Consider the following 14123-nt stretch of genomic DNA (forward strand, 5'->3'; position numbering starts at 1 on the left):
TCTCGAGGGCCAAATAAAAATCTACGGCGGGCCAGATTTGGCCCCCAGACCTCCAGTTTGACACATTGATCAAGAATGACTTTGACATAAATTGGATAAATCTGCTGTAAGAGGCACATGCTGGACATAAACTTACATGAATAAAAGACGTAAATATGTCCAAATAAAACTCCGGGGCCCAGTGCAGTACCACAAGGTCCGGTACCGGGCCCGGAGTTTTATTTGGACATATTTACGTCTTTTATTCAGTTTCTTCTTCTGCTGACAGCAGCCTGCCTCAGCGCACTGCTGCCCCCTGCTGGTCAGGTTCACTTTAGCTTCTCCACAGATATAAAGTTATAAATATTTATAACTTTACATTAGTAATAAAAATGAATACATGAAACAAAGATAATTTATGACCTGCAAATTCATGACTTTCTTCTTATTAAGTTTAATGAAAACAAAACATTGAACAATAACGTAACAGATGAAGCAGTAAAAATAAATTTAAAGCCTTGGTTTAAGGAAATGAAGAACTTTATGTTTTACTTTTTGTTTTTACATAAAAATGACAAACAAACAATACGACTAACTGAGGAGCGTCTTCACCAAAATGTGACGTTTTAAAGGTGTTTTTTTTTCATAAAGAGGCGAGCCGGAGCACCTGGAGAGAACCTACACACACACACACCACACACACACACACTTAGAGAAATTTAGACAGACTATCATTAATAAGTTAATTGGTTTTAACCTAAACAAAAATCAAAAAGGCAACACATTTTTGATGCCGCCTTGTTTCTGGATCCAAAACGAGGGGATCCACCGTATGAGGGCCGGGCTTTGGGCCCCATGGGACCCATCGGTCCACAGAAGGTTCAAAAATATGGCAGAAATGAACCGAAGTCAACATTTGAACAAACAAACCGAGAAAAAACATCTTGACCTGAAAACTATGGAGGAACTTTTCCTCCATCCCTCCATTTATTCATCCCTCCATCCCTCCATTTATTCATCCCTCCATCCCTCCGTCCTTCTTCTCCGTTCAGAACAAGTAGTCCCACCATGACTCGGAGCAGGCCGGTGAGGACGTGGTTCTTCCAGAACTTGCTGCTGATTGAGATTGGTCTGAACCTTCAGAACCTGCCGGAGATGTTGGACGTCCGGCGATCAGATTCGGCATGAAACGCGTTTTCTTCCTCGGCCGGCTGTCGGACTCTGCTGAATCCTCCGAAGACTTTCTGCTGCCGGGCGTTTCCTCGGCGGTGGGCTCTGAACTGGCCCTCCTCTCGTCCTTTGAATGGTAGGAAACATTTACGAAAGCTGCTGCTGGTTTCTGCTTCTGGCTGGAATCGTTTATATCTGTTGACTCTTCAGAGTCGCTGTTGTCATAATCTGAATCAGTTGAAGACTCGCTTGAAGACTTCTCTGCTTTCCTGTTTTTAGGAATGTTTCCTGTTTTATTCAAAGGATTTTCTGATTTCGCAGCATCAGAAGAAGCTTGAAGTTCCTTCAGAAAAGCCTCTATTTCTGGTTGGAAGGTTCTGTATTCCTTCTGGAGAGAACCGACTTTGCTCTTCAAATAGTCCAAGTGTCTGGTCAGCCGATCTCGTCCCATTTTCTCTTTTGAAAACGAGAAAAACATTGATTTGGTCCCAAGCTTTGTCTTTGCTTTCAATTCCTCGATCTTCCTGAGACGAGCGTTCATGGCCTGCTGCTGATCTTTGACCTTCTTCTCCACGTCCTGGAAGGCAAACTCCCAGCCGGTGTGATCCGAAAGCCTCTCCGTCAGCGCCAGAATCACCGTCTCCAGTTCGCTGTTGAGGGCGGCGAGCCTCCGTTTCTCGTCTGCTGCGCAGATGTAGCGATACTTCAGCATGGGCACCGTGATGGCCTGCTGGCTCAGCGATCTGAGCGTGTTCTCCAGCTTCTGGTTCTTCCTGATGGCTTCGTTCACTCGTTCATCGTCCGGGTTGACTTTCTTCTTTATGGTGACCAAGTTGTACATTTTTAATTTCTGCCTGATCTCCTTAAAGTGGTTGTCTTGAATCACCAACATCTCTTTGTTTTCCTTTTCTTTGTCTATGAACTGTTCCAACAGTTGCCTTTGCTCCACATATTGTCTGGACGCCATGCCAACGTTTTTCCTTAACTCTTTGTTAACGAGCAGCAGCCGTTCCTGCTGCTGTTGGGCGCCTTTGTTCAAGTTTTTCATCATGGCTTCCTCAATTAGTTGTTCGTTGGTGGTTTTCAGGACGTCGGAAAGCATCACCCTCCTTCTGTATAAACTATCCAGTTTTTGTTCTTCGTCAACCCAGATGTCAGATTCCAAGTTCAGCTTGTAGAGCCGCCTTTCGCAGCTTTTGAAAAACGCCTTCTCATCTTTTTCTAGTTTCTTCCGATTCTGATAGCGGCTTCTGCGGTCCGAGGCGTTCTCCAGCTCCGCGTTGGACCTCAGGAGCCTCTGGAGCGCCCTGTTGTTGTTCTTGCGCACTTTCTCAACGTCAAAGAAAGAAATTTCCGCTTTCTGCTTCTCGAGTTTATACATTTTGAAATTCTTCTGGCGGTTTAAAGTCAAAACTGTCAGAGCAAAATTAAATGAGGTTCAGTTGTGTCGTTCTGTTTCAGTAGCAAAACAGAGAGGATCCTCATCACAGGGTGACATCATCAGGCTGGGTATGTGTGACATCATCAGTGATGTCACACCCGTTTTATCACTGATAATTCTGCTGGACGATGAATTTTCCATGTAATTATTGCGATGAATGATAACAGGAAAATGTTAAGGAGATTTTGTTTGAGTTTTTACTGAGGAGAATCTCGTTTTAATGAGTTTGAAGATCAGATTGAGATTCTGAAAACATCCAACTGAAACAAGCTGAACGTTGTGCTCCGTGTGGGGAATGTTTCAGTGTTTTTACTGTTGAATCCTGACACGTCGTGGCGTCGGTGTCAGTTGCTATGGCAACGGGTCTGTGTGTAGCGTAGCCAGCACAGAGAGCAAGAAAAACAAAGAAAACGAGCAGCTTTCAGTTATTCCTGGACGTTATCTCTCCCTCTGCTCGAGTTCATCATAAACGTTTCATTTAGTTACTGGTTCTACGGCGCCGATGGACAAGAATCCACTTTTTGTCCTCCAGCGTTCTGAATAGACACAAAATTTCCGGATGTAAACAACAACATGCAACGAATTCATAGAGCACAAGGAAAGGATTTACATGTGAAAAGGAAGGATTCAGTCATGGTGCATTAAGAAGGTCTTAAATTCAACTTGCTCAACCCTGCAGAGTCGTATAAAATATGAACCCATGATTATCCAGCAGCATTTCTGCTCTTTTCAGCTGGTTTTTGTTCCGATGTGATCCGGTCTGAGGAGGGCGAAGCGTTAGAGGAACCTCAGACCTGAACAGGGAGGCTGCTGCAGCTGACAGCCCTCATTAGACCTGCAGCGGCTCTGCAGCTCGCTGATAAACGCTGAAACTCTGCAATCTCATCTCTTTATTAAGTGGTCAAAGACACGACCTGATTTAACCGCCTGAAGTTTCCTCCTCCCTCCGCTCTGCTAGCTGCAGCTTCTCCTGGGAGAGCAACAATTTGATGCAATAATCTTCAATGCACAGTGACAAGAAATATGAGTTTTTAATAAACAACAATAAGCAGAGAATGCAGCCTGGAGCTGCGCTGAACGTGTCCTGATCCGTGTTACACTGTGGAGCTTCTGAGTTCAGCTGCAGATACGAGTAAATAAAACCTTTATTACCTCTATTCCTCCGCAGACACACTCAGCGCCGCAATATAAGCAGCAGCACTTCAGGGACCGACAATAAGAGCCTCAGCAAGGTCAGAAATACGCCTCTTTATTCTACAGCCTCTGAAAGCTGGAAGAGAAACTTTATTATCTGAAAGATCCATTTTTCCTGTTGGACTCCAAGGATTGTGAGCCTGGACTCTTTCCTGATGAGTCGGTTTTTGTGCTGCGCTGCACAAACTTCACTCTGATCGGGTCAAACCTGACAGCACACCGTTTCCTTTCATTACCTCCACCTGTTTCCACTCAGCAGCTCCGACACGCCGGCTCTGAGCTCTGGATCCGATCGATACGTTCCGACCGCTCAGGCTCTGCAGCATCGCTCCGGCAGCATCGCTCCGGCAGCATCGCTCTCGCAGCATCGCTCCGGCTCTGCAGCATCGCTCCGGCTCGGCAGCATCGCTCCGGCAGCATCGCTCTCGCAGCATCGCTCCGGCTCTGCAGCATCGCTCTCGCAGCATCGCTCCGGCTCGGCAGCATCGCTCTCGCAGCATCGCTCAGCAGCTATAGGCGCTGTTTGGAAAGTTACAGTCAAATGTTAACAGCAATAATTTGCGTTTATTCTGTCATAAGACAAAAAAATAAAAATTTTCAAAGTCATATTTTCACTAAGTTATTTATTCATTTATAAATGAAACAGTTCAAACTAAAAACTTCTTTACCAAACTAACTAGCTTGGAACCAAATATTTAGCTGAACATAATTCACTTTCCAATAAGCAGAAATGAACTTCGAATAAAAATTCTAAGCTAAATATTTAGTTATTAAGTTAACTATTTAGCTCTGAGTTACTAAATATTTATTTAATACTAGATAATATGCTAATTTACTTGCCAAGAAGCAGAAGTGGACCAATAAAGTACAGGACAATATGCTTATAAACAAAATATTTAGCTTGCTAACTTAATGTTTAGCTTCAAGCTAGCTACATTTCGAAGCTATATATTTAGTTAGCTAAATATTTAGATAGCATATTAAATATTTAGCTTTTGTTTACATTGGAGCTGAATACTTAGTTGGTAAATAAAATATTTAGCTTAATGTGAAACTGACATTTTAATGAGCAACATGGTGAAAATATGACTGAGATATGAGCCGCCATTTTCTTCCTGTCAGACTGAACAACCCAAATTGTTGCTGTTAATCTTTGATTGTGAAGCTTCAGAAACGGATCCATCTGGACCGTCAGTCAAACATCTGGAGAACTTTCTGTTCTGAAAGTGAACTTCTGCCCCAGTTTCACTCAGATCCTGATGGGACAGACACTCGGATCTGTGCAGCTGATCCGGTGCTTTTCCATAATCCAAAGCAATTTAAGGCTGACAGCATCTTACTGCATTGGGATTGATTACTTCAGAAGAAGCAGGCGTGTGTGAGTTTACAATATTTCTACAGGAGCTTTACACCCAGCTTGCTCTGAAATGGATTCATTCTGCTGTCGACTCGCTGCACAAACCAGCTGAGACTTCTCACCTTCCTCACTCAATTTAAATCACATCAGCGCTCCACTTCCAGCCAGCAGAAACTACCTGAACTTTGTTCCACTGGGTCTTTATTCTTCAGGGCTCAGCTGGAAACCTTGTTCTCCAGCTGACGGAGCGTGGCGGCTGTCACTTCTCCTACCAGAGTTTTATTAGCAGCATAGCGCCGTGGATCTGTGGAGAAGCACGAAGCAGCTTCAGTCAGTCAGCTTGAATCAACTCCCAGATGATCGCAGTCAGACTGGAGGAGCGCTGATTCACACCGTCAAAAATTAACAGTTCAGGCTGTTTGGCCTGTCACAGGAAAAATGGGATTCATTTTTAGCAGTCATATTATCACCCCGTTATTCATTCATTCATAGATGTCACTCAAACCGTCGAGCCTGATGTCGTTTCAAGTAGTTATGAGCTTTAGAAATAGCTACAAATCTAAAAAAAAACCCAACTCTGCATGATATTGTTTAACAGAAATTAAAACAAATTCTTCCACCTGAATCTCTGAAGATTCTTAAAGAACTCGGCGCTAACTTAGAGATTCAGACGATTCACAGTCTGAACCGTTCAGAGGATCCAACCGAACCTGATGATTAGTTTGGTTGGTTTTTAGGCCCCGCAACAGTTTTAGCATCATGACCTTTAGCATCACCAGCAGCTTTAGCATCATGACCTTTAGCATCACCAGCAGCTTTAGCATCATGACCTTTAGCATCACCAGCAGCTTTAGCATCATGACCTTTAGCATCACCAGCAGCTTTAGCATCATGACCGTTAGCATCACCAGCAGCTTTAGCATCATCAGCAGTTTTAGCATCATGACCGTTAGCATCACCAGCAGCTTTAGCATCATCAGCAGTTTTAGCATCATGACCGTTAGCATCACCAGCAGCTTTAGCATCATCAGCAGTTTTAGCATCATGACCGTTAGCATCACCAGCAGCTTTAGCATCACCAGCAGCTTTAGCATCATGACCTTTAGCATCACCAGCAGCTTTAGCATCATGACCTTTAGCATCACCAGCAGCTTTAGCATCATCAGCAGCTTTAGCATCATCAGAAGCTGTTGCTGAGAGACATCTTGTCTTTCCGTCCCTCCAGGTTTCTGTTTCCTGCCTTAACGATGAATCCAGCAGATCCTCTCCTGTTCGTAGCGATTTCTCTTAAGCTCCTCCTCGACCTGCTGCTGATTCCTGACGCCATCTTTATATCCACCAAACATCCTGCGGCCTACTGACCTGATTACGTAAAGCGCCAAAGCGCTTCTTCTTCTTCTTCTTCTGTTTGATGGTAACGGTACACTACTGCCACCAACTGGACTGGCTTGTGTTCAGGAAAATTAACATGAAAAAGTGAGATAACTCAATTAAATTACTAATAATGCTCATACTAATTGAATTAATACTAGTTAACTTAATTCTCTCCATTTCTTTTGTAATTTTCACAAAATGACTCGGCCTTTTATTTTACTTACGTCGCTTGTCAAAATATTATCAATTGTAAATTTGATACTAATTTTATTGTTTCCTTTCTGGGTCATAATTCAGTTCATTCCATAAACAGATGCTGTACAATCCTGAAGCATAAATCCATTTATTTATTTAGACTTAGAATATTACATCACACCTTTAAAAACATATTTGATGCAGGAATGTTTTGATTTAATGAAAATATTGTTTCCCAGAAAGCAACTGGATGTTTAATGTTCGGACTTGATGCTTGTTTTAATGCTTAAATGCTAAATTTAGCAACAAAAAACGTTTTATTTGGAGTAGAAGCTGATGCAGCAGAAGAAATGATCTCTCTTCTCATCTGAGGAACTTTTATTTGTCCAAACTCACATAAAGCCCAGCATATAGAACTCTATAATGAGAAAACATTTTATTGCCTAAAATGCAAAAAACATTCTTGAAGTGAAAGTTTGATCATTTGGATGCAGCTAAAACAATCCTAGCATAATCAGAACTGAATATCAATACAGGGCTGATCTGCTCATTAATGTTGGATTAACAGATTAATAATTGGAAATGGAAGATTTTTTCACAGAATTTGAATCAGGAAAAGTTAAAACTGGAGAAGTTCTGGGTAGAACAGATTTACATCTTAAATACAAAATATATATATTTTACAGTTTGGGCTGAATTACAACTAAGAGTGTTGTTCTTTCAGCAAATGACAATTTTTAGATTAATCAATTACTGAGTTGACGATTATTTTAATCATCAATTAATCACAATTAATCTGATTAATCGTTTCAGGTGTTTAAACGATGTTTAAATCAAGTAGTTTGATTAAAGTCCAGAGATGTTCCTGCTGAAGAGCTGCGATGTTTCCAGCTTGGATCATTAGCGCAGCGCTAATTAGCGAATGTTTCCTGGACAAAGGAAGGACGTCTCACTCCAACCTGAATGAGTCACACGGATCCAGAGAAGGTGAACATTAATGTGTCTGAAGTCAAAGTGAGATTTTCTCTTGGAGGACACTGCCTTTGTCTCCTAATGAATTGCTTTGAGTCAGTTTTAGAGCAAATTATCCCTCCCTCTCCACCTAATTTTCCAATTTGCTGTGTCATTTAGCGCTAATAGAGGAGCGCGCGGGGCTGGATTACTCCCACAAATAGGGCGATGCAGTTTATTGAAGGTCTGCTGCTACAGAGAGGCTGCAAAGCAAACATCAATTGGAGAAGAGGAGGCGAGCAAACAGCCTGTAATTATTCCTCGAAGGCTGCAGCGCTTATCCTGGTTCTGCATGGCGGTACGGCCCGACCTGGACCGAACCGAACCGAATAAACTTTATTGATCCCCGAGGGATAAATGATTATTTGTTGACAAGCTCCTCCCATCCAAAGAGTTCAATATTAATAATATAAGAAATTATTTTTTAAAAATTAGTAAAATAAATTAAGCTAAAGAAAATATAAACATGAGCTCGGAAAGATGAAACATTTAGTTAGAAAGTTAATTGTTTAGCTAGGAAGATAAATCTTTAGCTTTAAACTATAATTAGCTTTACTGATCCATCAGCTGACAAGCTGCCGTCACCCAGTTAAATATTAGCAAATACAGTGAGTCAACTTATAATTCAAATATAAAATAAATACAAAAGTATGTACATGGAAATATAGAATATTTAATTAGCAAGCCAACGATTTAGCTTCAAACTGAATAATTAGCTAAATATTTGATTTGGAGCTAAATAAATATTTAATTAATGAATAATATGGTGAAAATATGAGTTTGAAAAATTAACCCCAAACTTTTCCCGACAGCTTAAATAAACCAAATTTTACTTAAATTCATTTCTGACTGTAACTTTACAAGCAACGCAATCAGTTCGGCTCTGTGACGTCACGACCCGACCCGACCATACTGGACCGTCTCGGAACCAAACTGAAAACCTACCCAGAGGTTCAAACATCTCATCTTCCAGCCAGTTGAGTGAAATTGGACCGAATCCGTTCAGAACCAGGAGGATTAACCCACACATGGCGACATGCTGCCCCCTGCTGCCCACGGCGCCGAACTGCAGCGGGATCTGAAAATGTCTCTGCGTTTCCGCCTCAAACTGGTCATTCATTCATTCATTCATTCATTCATTCATTAGCAACACGCTGATGAATGAATGAACGCTCACAGGGATAATCCAGTCATGTTAAGCCACTAAAGAACCAGAGAAAAAATGAGATCCACCTTATCTGGGCTGAGGAGAAAAGGTACCGTTACTGAACAGAACCTGGAGATTCTGTTCTGCAGGTCCGGATTTCTGGATACAAATCATTTTTATGGTGTGGTGTGATATTCTGAGGTTCTGGATCATCAGAACCAACAGAATCGATGATTTCTCTCTGAGGAACAAACTCCACTTTCTTCTTTTTCAACAGAACTCCCGACACTGAGGTTCTGATTCATTAAACCGGACCCGTTCAGACGTGAAGCTGCATCAGAACTGCCCCAGAGATTCTGAAGGGTCGGGTCCAGAGTTCTGGATCCAGAGCTTTGACCTCTCTGGGCTTCATGGAGGTTCTTCTCTCTTATAGAAATAAAGTCTATTTATTTGGTTCTGATGAATTTTCTCCAGGTTCTGACTGGTTAAAACGGGCCGGAGTCCCAACAGAACCAGAAGTGTGATGCTCAGACAGACAGGACCGGCAGGATGAGGTTCTACTGGTTTTATTGAAACATGGAATATTTACAGAACTTGTTCTGGATCAAATGGATCTCAGAGGGGAGAATCAGTTCTGATCGATTCTTTAGCAGGACATTTACAAAAAACTAAAACCAGTAAAAAACGAACCAAAACAAAAAAAATCACATCTAAAAACAAGAACATGAAAGCGGGCCAGAGCTCCAGCTGCTGCTACTCCGACGGGCCGCAGAGCGTGGTCAGGCGGTTCTGTCAGAAACCACAGAAGAAGAGAATGATTCTGGCCCGCAGAGACAGGAAGTGATGCAGAGGAAGTGATGGACCCACCTTCAGCAGCCGGATGCTCCTCAGCGCCGACTCGTCCAGCAGCTTCAGGTCCAGAGAGTCCATCTCACTGGCCAGCAGCTGGATGCTCTGAGGGTCAAAGGTCGGGTTACAGATCCTTTGGCTCATTAGCATGACTGAAGAAATACTTGCAGATTATTCTTAAAACGTATCAGAATCTAAAATATTCATAATATGTAATAATTAAAATGCTCCTTGTTATAAGATCACCTATTAATAATTCTCTTACTGAACAATAATTGTCATAATTTAAGTGGAACATTTTGAGTTGGACTCAGCAGACGGTTAGCCTGTAGCTACTGTCAGTGCGCCCTCTAGTGGACCAATCAGGGACAAAAAGACATTTATTCTCATAATCTTTTCTGAGATTAAATGTGTTTAATGTGAATAAACACCTTATGTTCATAGGAAACAGTTTATTTCTCACGTTTGATTATTGTACGTATTTACTGGATTTTTTCAGAAGCATTCCTGCAAAATGCAGTTAAATTGTTTTTATCTTTATTTCTTGTTATTCGATTTAAATCATTTAATATTTATATGATTACAACGACACACAGGAAGAAAAAAGGAACAAAAATGTCCTCTGCATGTATTTCTGTTAGCACAAGCGCTAATTAGCCGATGGTGACGGGACACAAACACTCACCTCTCCATTGGCGACTGGAACGTTGATGATGATGTCACTTCCTGCCTGGATGGGGGAGCCGTTGACCGACATGCTGAAGACCCGCTCCTTGTGGCGCGGGACTCTGACAGCGGGCGTCTTCGGCAGTCTGAGGAGGCAGAGCCATGAGGCCGGCGCCACAACGCCGCGGCCCGGCCGGCCAGGTGAGTCTGACCAGGTGAGTCTTACCTGGGGTCGAAGCGCGGCGTGATGAGGGGGGTGGAGCCCATCATCAGGGAGGAGTCCAGCAGGTTCCGGGCCGGGGTCACCAGAGGCTTCCTGTTGGAGCTGAACACACAGGAAGCTCAGAGGGCTGGGGCCCAAAAGGGGCGTGGTCTACACAGAGGGGGAGGAGTCAATGCGCTCACCGTCTGATGGTGCTGCCCTCCTTGCTCACACCCAGAACCTTTGACCTCTTTGTTGTAGATGGGGGCTTTCTGGCTGTCCGGGTCTGAATCAGAACCATGAAGCAAACAGAACCAAGACGTCGTCTCGTTACAACCAGGAACAGCTCCTGAATTTATTTCCAAGCTCTGGCAGTTAAACGCTTTCCTATGATCAATATGGCGAATAACAAAACGTCACATTTCCTTCCCTACATAAACACAAAGCGTTCCCTCTGTTCTTCATCAGAATGATCACAGCAACGTCACAATGAAGAATATTTCTAAAGTAGCGACACAAAGTCAGGGACTGATGACAGAAACGATCCTGAAATGCTGGAGGAAGCGACTAAAACCGGCCCAACATGACGAACCTTCCTGGTGGAGTTCAGGACGTTTTCGTCGCAGCCGGACTTGGCTCTGCCTTTCTTCCTGGTGGCTGCAGGAGGAACCAGAACAGACTCAGCAGCAGAAATATACCGCTCCAACAGAACCAGACACTTTCACTGACTTTTCTTGGCGGACTTGAGGAGGACGGCGTGGTCCTCCGCCACCATGCTCTCCAAGATGGCGGCCTCCTCCTGCCTCTGCTCAGAGGAAACAGCGTCGGGTTAGCACAGCCAGACCTTCAGGTGAGGAGGAGAGACGAAGAGCATGCTCACCTTTACATTGTCTACCTCTGCAGTGTTGGATTTGTCTGGATCTGCAGAGAGAAACGGAGCAATCAGAGCGAGACAGAGGAGGGCGGAGCTTCCTGACTGACGGGACTCACTGCCGCAGAGCTGCAGCCAGACCAGCTGCCTCACGGCTCTGGGCAGCTTGATCAGAGCCATGTTGTAGTTGTTATCCACGTCCTTCAGCAAATGGTCGATCTTCTCCCTCATCCGGTCCACTCTGGTCTTCACTGCACAAACAGACAGCGCGGTGAAGAAGGAGGAAGAAGAGGAGGAGGAGGAGGAAGAAGAGATCTCAGTTTCTCAGCGGGTTTAGGGAGTTCAGTGAAACGAGATACTAAGCTTATAATGTTCACTAGAACTAACAAAAACACCAAAAACAAAATTGAGAAAACATTTTTTGTTAACTGAAATAAAAACAGTAATTAATGAAGAAAACTATAACTAACTGGTACTATACTGTAGGTTTATTAAACATATTTAAATTATAGATATAATATCCTTCATTTTTGTGTTTATGAATCCATTTATTAGCCTTTCAAACTGATGTGCAGCTGTTATGTTTTCCTCCACACAGACACTTTCCATCAGCAAAATATCCACAGCAGAAACTCCAGAGTCTGTTATTGTATAACTAAATACATTTTTTATAAATTATTTGTTCTGTTGAGTATTTTTTACCCAATCGAAACATAAATCACCTAAAATGAACCAACGTATGAAAAAACTAAAACTACTAATAAAAACTAAACTGAGCCACATTTAACTAATAAACCAAACAAACCCTCTAAAAACGAATTCAAAATAACTGAATTAGACAAAAGGTCACAACAAAATAAAACTAAACTACAATAAAAAACATAAAACTGTTGATCTGCTGGAGAGGTTTAATCCCCACCAGCGGCTCTGACCGGTTTGGATCTACTGCAGTTTGTCTGCAGGTTCAGCAGACAGGAGGCATTTCCTCTGTTTCTCACCCTGAAGCTGCTAAAACTTTTGCATGTTTCATTTTTATTTATTTTACCTCCTCTTTTAACAGCATACAGCCTCTTTGCTAAAAGGTTTAAAAGTACACCTAACATTTATTATGGTCTCATATTTAGTTTCTTAGCACTTTTTTATCTCAATAAACCCAAAAATGTTGAAACATTAAAACAGGAACATGTCTTGAGATTTTACATGTTTAGATGAAACTAGATGAGAAGAAGAATCAGCAGAAGACGCTTTATGCCCTGCTAAGAAGTCAGACTCTGTCAGAGGATTGGACTTTACAGTTTATCCTTCTCGATAAAACAAAATGCAACTCCATGTAGGAAATGTCTGCTTTCTCAAGTCAGCAGCAAGGATCCAGTCCAACAGAACCATGGAGGACGGGCTGAGATGCTGCAGGAAGTGAGAGTGATGGACAGCAGGAGACTGGAGGCTGGTTCATGTAATAAATTACTCTTTAGGTTCAAATTCACTTTATGAAGAACATGTAAAATAACACCAAGTTAACTGTATTAATCAAACAGTTCAGACTGAGTTAAAAGGTTTGCAAGTGACATAACAAACGGAAGCAAAGCGGTTTCCTGGCCTCTGCAGGTCAGAGAAAATCCCAGAATTTAGGAAGAAAAGGAATCAAGTGGGAACGATTCAGCCCAAACAGAATCGGATCAGATACGGCCCTAAAAACGGATCCACGGTTCGTTATTTAATAGACAGAGAAAATACTGTAACGATTCTGTGTTTTAGTTCTGCTGGGGTCCATATGGTTATTTGTATTTGTTATAAGTTGCAATGTGATCCTTTTTGTTATATGTAGAGTTCTGGGCTTCCCCTGTCTGACTCTGCTGGATCCCACTCACATGTGATAATCCTGTCATGTGGGCGGGGAATCGGGGGAGCGGCAGTACCAGGACCGGAAGTGGGGGAGAGTTCAGGGGGGAGTTAGCAGTGAAGCTAACAGTTGATTGTGTCCGTTTGTTAGAGGCGTGAGCTGCAGCCTCAGAAATAGCAGCTTGTAATTATTTCTAATAAACCCTGTTGGCGGGACTACATCTGCAGTGTTGGCGTCATTACAATAAGTTATATCTATTTGTTTGCAGATACTTCAGTCCAGCAGAAAATGAGTTTCTAAAGTTATTTTCTCCAACTGGAGTCATACCTTCATGGTCGAAGTCCTGCAGAAAAGCCTCCAGCTTAGCCGTTTTCAAGCTGTTTTTCTGCTGCCTCGTGGTTCTTTTCCTGGGAGCCATGTCTGCAGGACACCGAGTCAGCCATTAAACACACAACAGAGCTCGTTTTAACAGACAGAATAACCGTTAAGGGCATCAATATGGAGGGTTTAACGGTAGCAGCAGGTTCTCTCCGTTGGTTAGCATGTTAGCAACAAGAGAACCAGCTATTCATGGCTGATTATCGGTCAACAGCTGAGCTCACAAAACTCACATCATCTCAAAACATCTTAGAAAATCTAACAACCAACCACGGAACATTTTATTGAAGAGTATAATACCTGAAAATCAACGTTTCTTCTTCTTTAGGGCTGCTCTCCCTCCTTTTCCCTGCAGTTTTCAAATCTCTGTGGTGGGAGTGACCGAAACATCCCCTGGACCAATCAAAGCGCACGTTTGTCCTTCGGGATCAGAAAACGTTGATCGCGAT

The 14123-nt window shown here is 42.6% G+C and overlaps 1 protein-coding gene across 2 annotated transcripts; it reads right to left on the minus strand.

Annotated features, from left to right (window-relative positions):
- Window positions 1–9418: 9418 nt before the first annotated feature.
- cdca8 (cell division cycle associated 8) lies at window positions 9419–14101 on the minus strand. 2 transcript variants are annotated; one of them, XM_032579974.1, is made up of 11 exons: window positions 13975–14101; window positions 13624–13716; window positions 11576–11707; window positions 11466–11506; window positions 11315–11390; window positions 11178–11242; window positions 10789–10871; window positions 10610–10699; window positions 10403–10529; window positions 9736–9822; window positions 9419–9657 (listed from the first exon to the last, which is right to left on the minus strand). In XM_032579974.1, the coding sequence occupies exons 2-11, from the start codon at window positions 13712–13714 to the stop codon at window positions 9622–9624; spliced, it is 828 nt and encodes a 275-aa protein (XP_032435865.1). In that variant the 5' UTR covers window positions 13715–13716; window positions 13975–14101; the 3' UTR covers window positions 9419–9621. The 2 variants fall into 2 exon arrangements, with proteins under 2 accessions (XP_032435865.1, XP_032435864.1); XM_032579973.1 differs by having other exon boundaries at window positions 10610–10708.
- Between the last annotated feature and the right edge of the window lie 22 nt (window positions 14102–14123).

This window comes from Xiphophorus hellerii, chromosome 13, assembly GCF_003331165.1.
Source record: "Xiphophorus hellerii strain 12219 chromosome 13, Xiphophorus_hellerii-4.1, whole genome shotgun sequence".
In the NCBI taxonomy this organism is placed as follows: Eukaryota; Metazoa; Chordata; class Actinopteri; order Cyprinodontiformes; family Poeciliidae; genus Xiphophorus; species Xiphophorus hellerii.